Here is an 18,347-nt window from a genome sequence, read left to right as displayed (position 1 = left end):
CCGTTCCCATGGGTCCTGTCACTGGCGATTACGGAGAATAGGTCACCTGCCTCTCCACTCCCCCTTGCAAGGAAGTTGTAGACTGCAATGAGGTCCCCCCTCAGCCTCCTCTTCTCCAGGCTGAACAGGCCCAGTGACCTCAGCCACTCCTCATATGTCTTCCCCTCTAGGCCCTTCACCATCTTCATCGCCCTCCTCTGGACACTCTCCAACAGTTTAATGTTTTTTTTGTACTGTGGTGCCCAGAACTGCACACAGTACTCGAGGTGAGGCCGCACCAGCGCAGAGTATCTGAAGTATTATGTCCAATTTTGAGCATTGTTCTAAGAGTAGGATATGGACCAGTCAGTGAGGGCTCAGCAGAGAGTGTTGATAATGGTTTGTTGTCTGCAAAAATCTGGTCAAAAAGGAAAAATAGGACATACTTCGGTTCTGTAGTCTTGGAAAGACTGGAGATATGATACTAGCCTTCAGGTATAAAGATTGCCTGAAAGAGAAAGGGAAAACAATTCTTACTTATTCATGGTGCACTAGACAGAAATAATGGGCTTTAAATACAGAGAATCAGGTTAGTTCTTAGGCAAATATGTTTATGATGAGGATAACAAGTAGCATAATAAATTGCTGGAGTAGGGTGTTTCTCTGCCTCTGGGTGTCTGAGACACATCTGTCAGGTGTAGGTGAGCCAGTGGTAGCTGGTCCTGCATTAGGACTGGGGAGCTGGACAAAGGGATTCTGAAGGTCCTGTCCAGCCCTGTGATAACCTGTCTCACATTTAAAACTCTTTTAAGGCTTGCTTCTGCCCTGCTGCCTCCATGACAGTAGCTGAGTAGAATCTGAGGTGTTATTTCCGTGTTTCTGTTCAATTCAGAAAATTGATGAATCCCCATGGTGATGTTAGGCCAAAATTTACATCCTATTTGGTCCTATCTCACAGCACCTTTTTTGGGTGGCTGTGATTTCGCATTACTCACCTTGTTTTGACTCTGGCTGGTACTTACTGGCCTGGCTTATTGCTGTAATGTGTGTAATGCCCAGGACTCTCTCAAAGTGCCTGGAGCTGTTCTTTTCCCTTGATGTCTGCCTCTTTCTTACAATGAATATTTCTGTATATTTTCCCAAAGATCTCTGTTTGTGGTTCATTTTATTTGAAGTGTTATGGATTAGCCATCCAAGTGAAGAAACAACCTTCCTAGGGCTTGTTGAAAGAACTTCCTAGGGCAGAAACAACCTTTTGCTCAGTGTCTGTGCAGCACATGGCAGGCAATCCTGCAATCCTGCTCCAATTTTATTACATTAAAAATAATATTAATTGTGGCTCCTAAGGTGTGTATAGAATTACCTCTACATCTGGCTGCATTTTGAAATTTTCCAATGAAAGAAAGAAAGAGAGAGAGAGAAAGAGGGGGGAAAAAAAAAAAAGAAAGAAAAAGAAAAGGGAAACATTTTAAGACAGCATTAACTTTATAGAGAGGAAGAAAGGAGAAACCTAACATTACTGGATGATCAACTGTAGCTTACCAGTTATGCATTGCTTTAAGATTTTTTCCTTTTCTATTATTTTTACTGGTCTACTTTTAAATGTTACAAGATTGTTATGAAAATGTGATGGTTATTGGGATAGGAAACAATATGTTTTGTCAGTGTCACTTTAGTAATATTTATTTGAAGTATATTTGTAAATTGGTGAATGGACAAGTTCATTTACAGTGCTGAGTTCCAAAGGAGGTCTGGTACCTGGGAAGCAAAAGAGACAACTTTGGAAATAAAAACTGTGGGGCAGGGTGCTTGCTGCTGTCCTGAGTTTGGAGTGCTTGATGTCTTGAAATAAATAGTGTTCTCTTTGAAATGGTTGTCAATTTTCTGCAAAAATAAACGTAGGGTGTTTTTTTTTTTTTTTTTTTTTTTGGCAAGTCTGACATCTGCCCCCTTGTTGGCACCTAAGTTCATTTAAAACTTGCTAACGTCCTGTTACCTCCATCCTTAAAGTAGTTGAGGAAAATCTGACATGCAGTTTTCCACAATTACTCAGTTAACTGTTCTTCCCATTCTGCTTGATCCTGTTGGGGTGCTTTGTCCTTCCATTGCATCCTATGTGCAAAACTCCTGGAGAAACTTTCTTCTCAGCAGTGGTCTTACTGTGCTAGAACTCTGACTGTGGATTAAGGCACTACCTTGATATAAAAACAAACAGAAAAACAACTTAAAATTGAAATCACAATTAACCATGTGTTTACTACAGATTCTAATTTTGTCCCTTTCATTTTTTTTTTCAGATTGTTTCTCAGAGGAAACTCTCCAAGTCCCTACTCAAACATGGAAATACAGCAGGGAAGTCATCTATAACAGTAAGCTAGTCTTAAATGCACTTCTATTTTCCTGTTATTTAAAGACATCTAATGTGACTAAATCTCCCTAAAAGCACCATGCTAAGTCACCAGAGAAACCCTTGCTTGAGAAATGCATTTAAATTGTTAATTTAACAGATTCATTTTACTGTTTCTGACAAATGTTTCGTGTAAGGAAATGGCAACAAACAATGTATGATTTGAAAAAAAAAAAAGTCATAACATTTACTACTACTGCTACTACTTTTAAGTACTTTGATGACAGCACAGAAGTTGTACTGCTTGATTATTTTTATCCAAAGCTCTAGAGCTTCAGAAATTCATTTTGACACACTTCTAGCTGCACTTAAAGTATTGCATACAAACAGTAATTAAATATAAAAGTCTTTCATGGGTAGTATTTGAAAGGTGAGGAGAAAAAAAAAACAACACACACACCAACACTAAATGCAGAAGCTTTATCATATTAGGTATTTTAGCTGTGTTGTAATGCAATTACAGACTGGATAGTTACTTCAGCCCCATGTGTATCTTGAAATCTGAAAATCAATGTATTACCTCTCTTTCATCTTTCTCTTTGCTGGCTTGTTTGCAAGATCAAGCTTGTCTGCACTAACCCTAGCATGCTTGTGACATTTGCAGCTCTGCATTAAGTTAGAGACTATAGTAAAATATTCTGCTTTGGGACTCTCTGCTCAGGTGAGAAGGGGATTGAGAAGGATTTTCTTCCTTGATGTACAATTAACCAGATGGGTTTCTTTTGGCTTTATTGTTTGGCTTTTTTTTTTTTTTTCTGGCCTTCAACCACAGAGCAGACTGCAGAATGTGAGAAACAATGTTTTCTGAGAGCCCAGGGAATTTTCTTTCTTAGATTAGACTTCCTTGGTGCCTGGTTGGGAAGCGATTTGCTTAAATGCCTAAGGTGAAACTACTTTTGGTTCTGGGATTGGAAGGAAATCCCCCAGTCTTCTTTCTGTCTGAACAGAGCTAGGAGAGAGTTTTGCTCCCTAAATAAACTGATGTGTTTTGCCCACTGAGATTATCTGGGCAAACTTCACGCCATCTATCCCTGTGGTGTTCTGGACACACCTCCTGTTCCATGAGGGACACAAAGGAGTTTAAGTCTTGTGAAAACACAAATACTCTACTTCAACTAGAATCACTAGGCCTGCTAGTAGAGTTTTCTGGCAAAAATATTTGGTCTGTGATTTACAGGAGGTGAGAGAAGTTGAGTTAATTGTCCCTTCTGGTCTAACACTGGATGATGATGATAAAACATGGACCCTAGTTAGCTTCATTGGCTTCTGGCAAGTGGTATAAAAGAACGGGTTGACTTTACTCAAATGGGAGAAAACTGAACTCAGACAAAAATTACTATGTGAAAAGATTGATGTCTCAACAGAATTAGTGGAAATGGATTCGTTATCATTATTTCTGAACCTGAGGTACTGGGTAAAAGATCTTAAAAAGTCACGATGCTAACGAAATATATTGCAGCTGTAGGCAGCCTGGCTAACTGCTGGGGGCTGTATATGTGGCTAGTAAAAGCATCAACCACTGCACCTCGGTAGCCTTCAGTGGATTTGAGGAACAGTTGAAATACCCCAGTGGATCCTCGAGGACCTGGAGTCCATGTGGTGGATATGGTCAGACCCTGTCTGGGGAGCCAATGTGGCTACCAAGAGTGTGGCTGTGGACATGAAATACCCAGGAAATATGTTTTTTTAGGTGATGTAATCTGTGGGGGGAATTTGTAGGACAGGGAAAGACCAAATAGAATATAATGCAGTTAGTTTCAAAGAACATTTTTCAATGAAGTATCCCATCTTTAGTTAATACCTTCTCTCCACTAGAGTATTTTAATGGCCTAGTCATGAGGGATGCTTTGGTATTTCATTTTTTTAACAACATCACACAGCACAGTGACTTGCGTCATTGTCAGTAAATCTTATGTACCTGAAAGAACTATACTACATTGTTTCAGAGTTACTCTCTTCTGACTCGGTATATGGTAAATCATTTTGTAAATGTACCTATTGCAGTCAAATGATACCAGGAGAACTCTCCTATGGTGTATGTGCCTTTCATTGCAACTAATGAGAAGTGACTTCCCAATTTAGCTTGCTATAGACCTAAATAATGCAACTCATGTATAGCTTTTTTTTTTCCCCTGGACACGGTGAGTCTGTGTGGAATTCTCCATTGTCCAATCTGAGGGAAGAGTACTTGTTCAGAGGAAAGGGCTTACTGAGGGATGTGGAGGTCTGTCCATTGACAGCTGCTTGATAAGGCACGGTCACGTGATGAAAAATGATTCAGTTTTGGAGGTTTAATGAGTTGTCACCCAGCTGGGCAAGTGGTTCACTGAATGCTATTAGTCCTTCCTGATTGCAAAGAGAAATATATTAACTTGTACCACACTTCAGTTTCCTAATGGGGTCTCCAGTCTTCACATTGGCAAATGACATCTTTCTCCATTTTCATTACACCATGCAAAACTCAAATGTAGCTTTCTGTTTAGGTGATTGCTGAGGAATTGTCTGGCAATGATGACTACGTTGAACTTTCATTCAGCGCACGGAAATTGGATGACAAGGTAAGCTGCTTGATATTAACCTTACTGAAAGTTGTAAGAATGCCTGCAAATATAATTTGATGAGATTTTCACCTACAGATATTTTTTGCCTCTTATTATTAAACACATCAGAGATTTCAGATCAGTGTTCACAATGAGGCTTTCCTTAAGTTGTAAAGTAATTAGAAAAAAAAAATCAAGGGAATCTAATTAAAACCAAGACAATTTAATTATGCTATTGCTAAGACAACTTAATTATTTAAAATGCCACAGATCAGAAGTGCTTAGAGAAGTGAGAAGAAGTGCTTAGAGAAGTCTTTCTATAAGTAGTCAAAGATGATACAGTTGAAGCAAGGATTTTAAAAGCTAGAAAACAGCTCACTCATGATATACTTTCTGATAGTTAAAATCTAGCTTAAATGTCAGTAAAAGACTGTAGCATATTTGTTAAATCCTTTTTCCATTTTTAATAAGAAATTTCTCCACTGACTCAGACACTACTCTTCATTATAAGAATTATCTTGCTAAAAGTATCTGATCTTGTTTAGCAATACACGTATAATAAGCACCTGAAGCAATACACAGCCCAGGAAATCTAGGTGACTGCTTGTAAGGCACACTGTCTGTTATTTCAGTGTAATAGATGATACATAATTATTTGAGGTAATCTGGGGAATATCTTTGTAATCTGTAGGTGTCATAAGACCATAACCCTCTTTTAGATAATAGGGCTTTACATATAATTAAAGATCAGATGTTTACAATTGCACTGGATCACAATATCTACCATTACTTTATAAGTAAAGAGTAAATGCTTTATAATGGTAGAGTCCCTTCCTACATATGAAGCTTCTCTAATTAAAAACATATGATAACCCTATACAAAAGTTTACAATAGTGATGCTCCAAGCATGTGCTTGTAAAATTTGACAATTAAGTAGCTTAAAATCAAATCAGAGTATTTTTGGTTACATACATCAGATTTTCAAAATCATGCCATAACTGATGAATAGCATTTTAGGTTGTAACTGCCAGGAAAACTCAGGCAAGCAGAAAGTGATTAATAGTACTGGAATTTATTTATAACAGGTAAATAGCATTACTGTGGTTAGGATCATTAACAATCATAAATGATCAGGACCTTAATTTGTTTCTCATCTGAAAGATGAATTACGTCTTTCTCCAGAGTTGCTGGACTTCTAGTGTTTCTGAATCACATAATTTATTTAGGTGTCGAAATATAGGTTTACCAACCTCGTCTAAAGACAGACATTTTTAAACCTGATTTCCAAAACTGCACTCGAGATTTTTACTGTTCCACACAGAGTCACATCTAGAAAAAGGAAAAGGTGTGTATGACGTAATAAGACTTCACTTACTCATTCCTTCTCCACAAATGTAAAATGTAATCCAGTGTAAATGTTATGAGTTACATATGGCTCTTGCTGTTATTAACTGAAAGGATATTGCCAGAGCATGCTTCCAAATTAGGCCGGTGTTGTCTGGGCAATAGCTTTAGAGAGTAGTCGAAATACTTATAGGGATAAGTTAAGGAGGATCATTCAGAAATATTGCAAGAGCATGACCACTATTGCCATTTTAACATGTCTAGTCAAGGTGGGATTCGTCTAATAAAAACAAATTTCTGTGTAGTACAGTGTGCAACTCAGGCAGTGATCTTTTTCTGTTATTTGAATCAAAACTCCTGTTTTCAGCTGATGAAAATCACTAAAAGACTGTCACTGTTGAAAGAAGTCTTTCAATTTGCTCCAGCTAGAGGCGTGGCTCTAAAGTTGGCTGAAACTTCGCTTATCTCATTTATAAGAAGAGGCTACGGCTTTTGATATGGCTTAGAATTAACTTTGATGTCAGTAGATGCAAGGCACTACTAGTAATTACTGTTACTAAGATTTGAAGTTCCTTAAATTGCACCATTCATCCATTGATGAAAAAGCATGGGTGCTCCAAAGTCACATAAAGTTTAAAAAAAAACACTAGAGAATAGAGGAAAGCCCATCTGGTGAAAGCCTAAGCATGGTTTTGCATGCCTGTCCCTTCTCAGTGGAGTGAGGATCTGTGCAGAGAGATTATATCAGAGAAGCAAAGTGAGGGCTGGGCCTGGCCTAGGAATCTCCTGAAAGATAGAGGAAGCTTGTGGAGCAATTGCTCGTGCTCTGCTACACAGAGCCACCTCTGTCATATCAGGGTGTCCTGCACTGGTGTCTGTGGAAGTGACAGAAGATAAGTTAAATCTTTTTGTCTAACAACTTGTGGGTAAAAGAATGGGTGAGAGGAGATTCTGGATGTACTTTAAGGATTAAAAAAAAATTCTTCCCGTCCATTACCATCAGCGGTGTCTTGAAAGGACAACAATTTTCTTCTTCCATCCTTTAAAGGAAAGCTTGAAAGGTTATCCAGATTGTGATCCCTGAATAGAAGAGTTTCCTTCACTAGGGAAAAAAGTGTGAACACACATTTTTGGCAGATTAAACAAAGTTTGTTGGTATAATTTATCAGGCAGTATATTTTTTTGTTTGTTTGTTTGTATTTTTTTACTCCCCCCATGTAAAACTGCAAGAGTTTTAGAGGTGCCGTAAAACAAATAAAGCCTACGCAATTTTTCCTGAAGGTGTGACTGAAACATTCAGTACAGGATTATAGAAAGTCACAGTAAGAAAGTTTCCTTTAGTTAACTGACTTTGCAGAAATAAAGGTTATGGTTTTGTTACAGTACTTGTTTGGAAGGTATAACTGCATTTTCATGTTTTATTGAAGCCCAGTCAGCTCAGATGGCACATCTTTGTTTCAAGAGATCCACTGAGAACACTTCACAGAGGAACAATAACTTTTGGAAAGGTTCTATTGCATTAATAGCTGTGTCACAATTACCATAACAAGCAGCTACATTTTTATGATAGCTGTAATAAATTATGAGCAGTGAGGCAGGAAAACTGCCTTTCCTGTTCTAAGAGAGGCAGTTATCATGGCTTGAGATTCTCCAGCAAATGTCTGTAAAGTAAAAGCTAATACCACTTTTTAATGTATTTCCTCATGCTGCGGTTTAACCCAGCAGGCAGCTAAGCACCACACAGCCATTCGCTCACTCCCCTCCACTCAGTGGAATGGGGGAGAGAATCAGGAAAGAAAAAGTAAAATTCATGGTTTCAGATAAACACAGTTTAATAGGACAGAAAAGGAAGGAAAAGTGATTATAATAATTATAACAATGGATTATATGAAACAAGTGTTACACAATACAATTGCTCAGCACCCACAGACTGATGTCCAGCCAGACTCCAAGAAGCAGCCACCCGACCCTGGCCAGCCCCCCCACTTTTATTGTTCAGCACTACTCCTCCACATGATGTGGGACATCCCTTTGGCCAGTTTGGGCCAGCTGCCCTGGCTGTGTCCCCCTTGTGCAACCCCAGCCTCCTCGCTGGCAGGGCGATATGGGCAGCTGAAATGTCCTTGACTCTGTGTAAGCACTGCTCTGCAGAAACTAAAAAATCGGTGTGTTATCAGCATCACTGTCTTCTGAAATCCAGAACACAGCTCCATACCGGCTACTGGGAAGACAATGAACTCTATCCCAGCTGAAACCAGGACAGCCTCGTGTACTTCCCAGTGTTCTTCTACCATCTCCTCAAAAGCATCCCTGAGTGCGCATTTTACGGAATCCTGCTTCTGACAACAATGAAGTTCATGCCGTGACCTTCCAAAGGTTTGAGCCCTTCAGGGATGCCCCCCGGCCTGCGGGTGTAGAGAGATGGCAAGTGGGAGTTGGTAGGATGCTGCAATACACAAGGACACGGAGGCTTTCTTTGCTGAAAAGTTCTCTTTATAACACATAGCCACAAACCACCACTAGGCAATATTCTGTGATTAAAGGCAAGTATGGAGAGGGGTATTAGGCTAATTAAGACAAGCCATCTTGGAAGAGACCAAACGCAGGAGTGGGCCCAGGAGTAGGCCCCAATGAGTGAAGAACAAAGTGTCACTGCAAAGACATGAGACTCCCATCAGAGAGTTGGGAGTCAGCCGGGCATCCCCAGCAAAGGTTCAATGGGTTAGGATGCTGTGTAGGCAAGAACAATTTGTGCAGCACAGGAAGTTCCGAGGGAGAGAGGCGCTCCATTTTGGGTCGAAAAGGAGTCCTTTTTCTGTCAAGAGAGACAGAAGAGGGCATAGGACACCACCTCCTCAGAGCAGCCAAAAGCCGCTGCTAATTTCTGTGTTTCACCTGAGACAAGCGATAGACACCGATGCTTCCTAGTCTCTGAGAACAGCACCTTTCCCAGAGCCATTCCTCCTTCTCAGACAGTGCGTTGCTCTTGTAGTTCCTTGCTTTTGCCCTTGGTGGTGGTATCTTCAGGAAGTCTCTGGTTCTTAGGTACCCTTAGGCTGCACTTGCAGGAGGCCAGCAGCGCCTTCCAAGGATGCTGCAGGTTGCCAGGCCCGGTTCCCCAGCTGGCAGGCGTTCTCTTCTGGCAGGCTTTTAGGAGACTTTTGCTGTCAGCCTTTGTCCCAGTCAGGCCAGGTCACCTTTGTGGCTGCTACCATCCCCAGCACTTTCCCACTCCCATGTTGACTTCTCATCCCCCAAATGACTTCTCACCCCCAAGTCTCACTCGGGGACCCGCCACCCGCAGCCGCTCCCCATCAGGAGCAGACGTCCCCAAACCAATCTGTGGCGCAGGCAGAGGACTGCGTTCAGTCCATCCCCCCCACCCCCTCCCCCCCGCCCCACTGACCGATGCAGGAATAAGTGCAGGCAGAGGCTTTGCAGGGTGGAAAAGTTGTAATTTATTCCTGGGGTAATTGTGGCTGCCACCCCCAGCCCGTCCCCAGGTGAGGCCCGGCCGCCTGGTCAGGCGGGGGGCCTGGCCTGCCGGCCCGCATGATCCCCGGCCTCCGGCTGCTCTTGCTGGACCCTGTGCAGCCAGGATGTGTCCCCGATGTCGTCATCCTGAGGGGACCCTGATGGCAGTGCTGACAGAGGTCACCTGACCATTGTGAGACAATGCTGACGTGAGATGGCTGCTCCAGGCTGACAGAAGCCAAGCATGGAGAGCGGTATCAGGCTAATTAAGAAAAACCATCTCGGAAGAGACCGAACCCAGGAGTGGGCCAAGGAGTGGCCTCTAAGGTATCAAGAATAAAGTGTCACTTCAAATACCTGAGACTCCCATCAAGTCAGTGCTGCCATCAGGGACACCCCGAGACCCTTCTGATGTCACCCTATGGCCTCACAAAAGGTGGCTGGCTATAAGTGCCCTGAGCCAGTCCGGCTGGTGGTAGTCAAGAGCTCGAGTTTCCACGGCTGGAAGGAGAGAGAGAGGCGGCTAGAATATTTTCTTCCTGGTTCTATCTGCAGTAGTCCTGCTGCCAGCACGCTGGTGGCACTTGAGGCGTCGAGGTCCTGCCGGCGACCCACGAGGCAAGGGAGGTGCTGAAGACCCCAGGCTGCTGCTAAGCGCCTGGGCAGTCTCCCCCAGAGGACGACCAGCTCCACGTCACGGCGGCCGCAGGCACCATGAGCCGGCCACAGCAGCAGCAGCAGCCAGAGGAGGCCCCCGGGGACGAGATGTGCCCCATCTGCTTGGACCAGCTGTCCAACGCGGGTCGCGTGGATCCCTGCAGGCACTCCTTCTGCCTGGAGTGTGTCCAGGCCTGGGCTGCAGAAAGAGATACCTGCCCGCTGTGCCACAGGCCCATTGTTGCAGTTGTGCGCCTGGCCCAACGACCCCACAGAAGGTTCCAACGCAACACGCGGCTGGGGCGGCAGCAGCAGCAGCAGCAGCGGCAGAGGAGCCCCTCAAGCTACCGCTCCCGCAGCGTCTCGCCCAGGCACAGGGAGTGCAGCCCCTCCATGGAACGAGAACTTGTGAGAAGCTTCTCGTGGCACTCGGGGCAGGCTGGGCGCAGACTGCCACGGTCCCCTCAGGATGACGACATCGGGGACACATCCTGGCTGCACAGGGTCCAGCAAGAGCAGCCGGAGGCCGGGGATCATGCGGGCCGGCAGGCCAGGCCCCCCTGCCTGAGCAGGCGGCCGGGCCTCACCTGGGGACGGGCTGGGGGTGGCAGCCACAATTACCCCAGGAATAAATTACAGCTTTTCCACCCTGCAAAGCCTCTGCCTGCACTTATTCCTGCATCGGTCAGAAATGGGGGGGAGGTGTGTGTGTGTGTGGGGGGGGGGGGCTGAACGCACCCCTCTCCTGCTGCCTGCACCACCAATTGGTTTGGGGATGTCTGCTCCTGATTGGGAGCAGCTGCGGGTGGCGGTCCCCGAGTGAGACTTGGGGGTGAGAAGTCACTTGGGGGATGAGAAGTCAACATGGGAGTGGGAAAGTGTTGGGGATGGTAGCAGTCACAAAGGTTTAAATTGCTGGGTTGTTGTATCGACTTCGCGTGCTAAGAAGATTCAGCTCTATCCACAAAATCCAGGCTGAAGAAGGAACACGGTGCCCAAAGTAGAACTTAAATAAGTTAGCTGAGTCTGTAAAAGATCAAAAATGCTGAAGCAGTTAAACAGTGACTGAGCATGTGCGAAACAGAAAGGAGAGAAGTACAAGATGAAGAAGACTATGAGCCTTCATCAGAAAGCCCCCAAAGTGCAACCACTAGAGGTTACTGCGCCTGCGATAGTAGGAGGGACAATATAATAATTAGGTCTGAGAAACCATTAGCATAAATCCTGCCCTTTCTTGTGAATTGCATGAATGCGTATGTCACTGTACCATAAATAAGTACTCCTTGTCTTGCTTAGGTGTACGTGTTGTAGGGAATTATCCCCCCCATACCCAGCGCTGTTAATAAAGAATACCTACTTTCTAATTCTCCCAACGGAGTCTTGGAAAGTTGCATTGCTTTTTGCGGTCCACCATTGATGAGGACACAAAAATAAACTGAGGAACAACTTATCACCTGGGAAGGTGGAAATTGGCCGGAGACAGTGGGAACATGCATGAGAAACCTAGGGTTGTTTAGAGAAAATCAGGAGCATTGCCACCTCTTGGCTGTCTCAGGAGGACGATAGAAATGAGCAGCGCCTCATTGGTTACATGGTGGTGTCCTATGCCATCTTATGTGTCAGTGGTGTAAAAGGGGCCTGTTTTTTACCCAGAAGGAAGCTCCCAGAAGGGTTAGGGATGGAAGGGACCTCTGGAGGTCATCTGCTCCAACCCCCCTGCTGAAGCAGGGCCACGTAGAGCCGTACGGCCGCTGGGCACCGCTAACAGGAGTCTGGTTCTGTCTTCTTTGCATCCTCCCTTTGGGGATGTCTAGACATTGTTATGATCCCCCCGAGCCTTCTTTCCTCCAGGATGAATGCACAGTGATGCACAATGCAATTGCTCACTGCCCACTGAGTGATGATGCTCAGACAGACCCCGCGCGGTGGCAGCCACCCTCCGGCCAACCCGCTCAGTCCCAGTCTTCAGCACGACCCCATACGGTATGGGACATGGCTCTGGCCAGTTTGGGCCAGCTGTCCTGGCTGCGTCCCCTCCCAGCTCCTGGTGCACCCGCAGCCTCCTGGCTGGCAGGGCGGTATGGGCAGCTGGAACGTCCTTGACTCTGTATAAGCACTGTTCTGCAACAACTGAAAGATTGTTTTTTTATCAGCATAACTCTCATCCTAAATCCAAGACACAGCACCATGCCACCTACTAGGAGGACAATTAACTCTATCCCAGTTGAAACCAGGACACCTCAGTACTGAACTACTAAAAAATTCTTAATTGCTTTGTCCTGCTACTGATGAATTTCCAAAACTGATTAGTGTCTTTTCTGAGGGACCTTTAACTTGACTCCCTAAACCTGAGTTTTGAAAACTGTCATGTTCTGAAAATGAGCATACCAAAAGATGTGTCAAACAAGGTGCTCAGAAACAGAGGTGGTTAATTTTTTAAAGTTTAAACCATGTATTTGTGTTAATATTGTGTAACTGCCACACATACTGAAAAAGCAGTGTGCATTATGCTAGGAGCAAATGCATTACATTAATCATTCAAGCATTATTAAATTATCAAAACATTAAGCCTTTATTGCTGCTATTCTTCTTTCAGAAGATTCTCATGTGAGGTAAAGCAAAGCTGATAGATTTAGCGTAACAACAAAAATGCTTTGAAAATATTAATAACTAAGAAAATGTTTTCATTTAGCATATCATTTTTAAGTTGTTATGGAGCATCTTCAATATTGAAGGATTTGAGGCTTTTACCTTGATTCTGCAAGGAATTAAGCTTTGTTTTTGCATTGAGGAGGGGCAATAGAAGCTATCATCCAGAGTGAAAATCTTTCCCTTCAGATGGTATTGCCTTGGTTATTAAAACCAGATATTAAAAATTACTTCCCTAGTGCTGAGGTTTGCTCTGTCAGTTTTCATGATACTCAGCTCAAAGTGATACTATACTTTGAGTCTTCTTACACAAAATCCTGTTATCCTTTCTGAAGTTTTCTGCACTGTGGGGTGTATTCGTTTGGATGTATCATTTTGAGGTGTTTTCTTTCAGATAACTTTTCTTACCAAATTTGTGTTTCATAAAGAATCCATTAAACTTTAAGCTTTTACTCACCCTTAAACAATGTGCTTATTAGTAAGAAGAGGCAGCTCAATCATTTTTAATCCCATGCACTCTGGATTTTGGTGTCACTATGATTAAACCAGCTGCCTCACTCTCTTCTCTGCTGTGCAGTAGTAATCTGGCAGAATTTGATTACCAAAGCCCCTTACAGACCAGAAGTTTCAAGCACTGAATTCAGTCCACATACTAAATCTATATCAGGGCCTTGAGGAAAACTCTTGAGTTACAGATTTTGTTGGGTTTTGTGCTAGTTCTACACACTCTTACATTAAATGTATCATAACAATGCAATTGGAAAAAATGGTCGAACATACAGCTTTGTTGTTTAGAGCTCCATGTGATAAAGTTTAACAGATGCACACATACATGCTTTGCATCAGTTTCTAAACACACCATTGCCTTTTCTCTAGCAGAAAAAGAAACAGGTCACTCACAGAACAACACATTGAACACAGCAGCATTGACAGATTTCATCTTTAGGGAATGGAAAAGAATTTAGGTTGCTTGAGTCTTGCCCAAGACTGCATGGTCCCTAGAGATCCATCTCCTTCTCCAGACATTCAAATTCTGGTTTCCATTTTCAAAGCTCTGATTTCTTTGCTTGCTTGCACTAGTAACAATGTGCTGAAGACAAATTTGACCAAAATGATGTGCCTAGACTTTAGCTAACATTCAAAGCTGTTCCTATCCCAATGGCTATCTTGTCAGTATGGCAGACATTTGGTGAGGAGAAAAGGGTAGAACTAACTATGCATATTACAATTATTTTTATACTAACACTTGCATAGAAACACCAGGAGAGCAAACAGAATTGCTCTCTGCCCCAGATAGATGCAGAGGTCTGTGGAGGTTTGGGATGTGGCCGATAGAGAAAAATAATATCCGTATGCATAAAGTTAGTCGTGATTCTGTTGAAGAAGGAAATGAAGATGGGAGTCATGATTCGAGAAAATGGATGGGGACCATTTGAATCCGCCTCCTGTGGATTAACTCCACAGTGAGCAATTTGAATTAGCTGGCTTTTCCCCTCCAGCTGTGGAGGTCTAACACCCAGCAACCCTTCCTCCAGCCAGTCAGCTTGCACAGAAAAAAGAGGATGTTGTTAAAACTAAAAAGGCTGTGGTGACACTGCGGCTCTACTATAGAAAGCAACTTAATTTAGGTTTAAGAATTCTCTGACTTGTAAGATAATTGCAAATCCATGAGAGGTATATTATGGTACAACATGTATGTGAACCCAAATGCCTGTCACAGATTTTCTTGATAGAGATGCCAAGTAATATTTCGCATTTACCTGCTCTGTTTGTCATCCTTACATGGTTCATGTTTTCACATTCTAAAGAGGACTTGCTTTTCTAACCTTCTCTAATTCATCTTGCCAATGCTTGTGTTAGCTGGTAGCAGCATGATGTCTTGGCCAGTTAACTTCTATTTTGAGAGGGTGGACAAACAGGGTGTAATGTAGTGCCACTGTAGAATATGCTTCAAAGTACACTGCATGATAAAAACTGATGTCAAAAGACCAAGCAGGTTTGGAGGCAGAAATAAACAAGCTAGGTCAGTGAAGGAGCTAAAGCTCAGGAACTTAGACTGGGTCTACAAAGGTTAAAAAAAAATAAAGTGTGATTTTACCATTCTGCCTACCATGATTGAATAGCCAAACTGAGAACAACAGCAGTGCCATGGAAGTCCTTGTGGAACAAGCACAAGAGTGAAATATTGCTGAGGGACACCAGGAGGTCTCACTAAAACCACGCTGGTACTCTTTTTTCATTAGCAGTCAGGAAAGCACAGGTGCAGTGTGTCTGAAAGGCTCAAAGAAAAAGAATTCTCAAGAGTAACCTGTCCTATGTTTTATTTTAGGATTTTTTCAGCAAATCTGATCCTTTCCTGGAGATTTTCCGGATGAATGATGATGCAACCCAGCAACTTGTTCACAGGACTGAGGTAAGGAATAGGGTAGGGTTTACTTTCCAAGGACACAGGTAGGTTGTCAGGAGGAGTAGTTTGTGCTTCCAATGTCAAAGAAGTATTGCAAGCACCCATGTTTAAAAACCCTTCTCTCTCTGCTTTAATTATTGACTAATGGGTATCGGGTCTTGACTTATGCACACAAGGGTAAGGGAAGATGGTACTGCAGACAAATATTTAAGTTTAATTAAACTGGAAGATACTCTGTTTGCAGGTCAGTACTTATGCATATTTTATTTAGCCCAAACCATGCTACAGACATTTTCCTATTAATGCTATGTTATATCCGCTTGGCTCCTCATAGCTTGCTGTGATAAAAATATTTGTAATCTGGGTGCTTTATATTTGTTTCTTATGCCACAATATTGTTACTGCTTCCATGGCAATGAGTGGCAATGTCTTTAAAAGCAGCATCTAGGTGTACGGGCTGGAGTTATGCTGGGTATTTGGGGTTGTGAGCCTATTTGTTATGTATCCCATAAAGTCTTCTACCAGGGAAGACCATGTGTCCATAAGTTGATACTGCCCATCCCCACTGCCAAGGCCTTCATCTCTTCCATGGCTTCCAGTTCAGAGATGTATCCCACAGCCTTCCTTTTGTGGGTTATGCCCCTACTGCAGCGTGGCAGTGCTGGGGCATTCTCTGTAGTGTGAGCTGGACACAGGCCCATTTCCCCACTTGTGCTCCTTTCTGGGGCTTTCCAGAGCAGGTTTGTTGGAAACTGCAGGTTGCTCCAAGGCAGGTATCCCTTGCATGTTGTTCACCAAACCTCCAGCTCAGTTGTTTTCTCCTCTTTATGGTACTACTATTTTTAAAATTGTGGCTCTTGTTAGTAGAAATGTGCAAATATTCAGGCTTCCCTTCATTTCTTTTCATTCTCAGGTTGTGATGAATAACTTAAATCCAGCCTGGAAGACCTTTAAAGTATCTGTAAATTCTCTGTGCAGCGGAGACCAGGATCGCAGGCTAAAGGTCAGAAGCAGTTCCTACTTTCTGAATAGTTTTTACTCATAGAAAACAACTTTCTCTCCCATTTTCTGTTGAAGATTCCTACTCTGTTCTGCACTCTGACAGACAAGATGATCACACAGCTGTTTTATGATTACCACAATCAAATTAAAGATGCAGAGAAGTGGTAATCCACTGTAATCAGTAGATTATTTTCCATGTTTCCTACATTAACCTGGAAAAATAATGGGGCTGTTTTTGCAAACCAGTTGAATAATTTGAACCCAGCACCACTCAACTGGTGTAAGTATACTCAAGAGAAGTGGTAACCCTGCAACCGTTTTAGCTACTTCCTCACTTTTATGGCTGGAGACCTTCTGTAGGAAACATTGAATAATGAGCTCTGTTAACATATATGAAAAATGGGGTGGCCACAAAAAGACCCATGCTATAGTAATGACAGTGTAACTATTCAGCAGAAAGACTGATGCTTGGGCTCTAGGAGCTCTGTGCAGAGAAATTCATCTACCTGTGGCTAATTTAGGTTAAATCATGGCTGAATCAGATTCTTCCATTCTTCTAATCAGGTTTAAGGTTAAGACTAAATTAAAGTTTAAAAAGGAGCACTGTCTGCAGTGTCTATTCAGCCTCTCGGAGCTGGTGGGAGGACATTAGACCCCAAAATGTCTCTTTTTTCTCTTATACCACGGTGTGTAGTAGTTCCTTCTCTCTGCATACTTGTCTTCTTACATCATTATAGTTGTATAACCCTGCAGAAATTATACTTTTATTTTTCACTCATTACATACTGTAGGATGTGCTGTGCAGATAGAAGAAATAAAATGCTTGGTCTCCACGTTATAATGCATGCCACACATGGATGGAAAAGATAAAAAGGAGTCCTGTGAATTCTTGAATTTATATTGATCATGCCGATTGTGGTTTATGACTTCACAAAATCAGCACTGTGTTTATGGAACAACAGTGATACCAACACTGTGTTTGGTATACATTTGTATGACACTGGGGATGCACAAGGAAGACACAGATCTTAACGGTATCCGTATGTATTTTTTTTGTCCCTTGTGGCAGTGGTGAGCAGACAAGATGAGACCAAAGGCAAAAGAAGCACCAAAAGAGTGAGGAAGTTTGAGGAAAGAATGAGAGATGGAGCAAGGAGAAGTAAAGGATGGAGTAGATGGAGAGCAAGATGCTTAGGAGGCCAGACCAAGGTGTTTGTGGGAGGTTCATCTGAGATGTTGGAAGGAATCTCAGTATCTCAGGTAGTACAGGGAAGCAGTTGCAGAAGATCTTTCCATCTGTCTCTTAGTTGGTAAATGGTCAAACCAGTTGTGTTTGGCATGTCCACTGAGATTGGAACAGAGTTGTAGCAGATGAAATAGAGAATGAGATCTGGGGAAAGAATGGCCTCCATTTTAAAGTGCCAGCAAAATTAACAGTATTGACTAAAGAGGATTTCTAATGCAAATGAAGGAATGTGTAGGAGTTATTTATGGTAGCATGTGTAGAATGAAAGTAATGTGAAGTGTCAGGATAATGACTTTGTTATCTCGGGAGGTTGCAATTTTATAAATTTCTGGAGTAGATTAAATATCTATGAGTTATTGCCTGAAACATAAGAGACAAGCAAATTACTGTGTGTTGTGTAAAGCAATATCGTTCCCCAGGACAGGGGAGAAAAAAAAAAAAAAAAGCGCAGCTATCCTCCAGATCTCGTAACATGATTGATTCAAAGGACAGTCAAGGACAATGAGCCCTGCCTTGTCTGGTGCCTTTAATGGCACCTCTGATGACCAGGCTGCTACTTCCTGACAAAAGGGAAGCACTGGAGAAAGCACAGAGGGTGTTGTTTGGACATCGAGTTCACATCACAGCTCCAGCAGGGCTGG

The 18,347-nt window shown here is 42.8% G+C and overlaps 1 protein-coding gene across 4 annotated transcripts in view; it reads left to right on the top strand.

Moving 5' to 3' along the window:
* Positions 1 to 18,347, top strand: part of CPNE4 (copine 4) — a 244,816-nt gene that overhangs the window by 139,399 nt on the left and 87,070 nt on the right. For all 4 annotated transcript variants that reach the window (XM_040548436.1, XM_040548438.1, XM_040548435.1 and 1 more), the window contains exons 4-7: positions 2,277 to 2,348; positions 4,870 to 4,944; positions 15,381 to 15,464; positions 16,372 to 16,461. In XM_040548436.1, the coding sequence (XP_040404370.1) occupies positions 2,277 to 2,348; positions 4,870 to 4,944; positions 15,381 to 15,464; positions 16,372 to 16,461 (321 nt within the window). The remainder of the gene's footprint in view (positions 1 to 2,276; positions 2,349 to 4,869; positions 4,945 to 15,380; positions 15,465 to 16,371; positions 16,462 to 18,347) is intronic.

Source organism: Cygnus olor, chromosome 2 (genome assembly GCF_009769625.2).
Source record: "Cygnus olor isolate bCygOlo1 chromosome 2, bCygOlo1.pri.v2, whole genome shotgun sequence".
Lineage (NCBI taxonomy): Eukaryota > Metazoa > Chordata > Aves > Anseriformes > Anatidae > Cygnus > Cygnus olor.
This window is presented reverse-complemented; position numbering and strand designations above follow the sequence as displayed.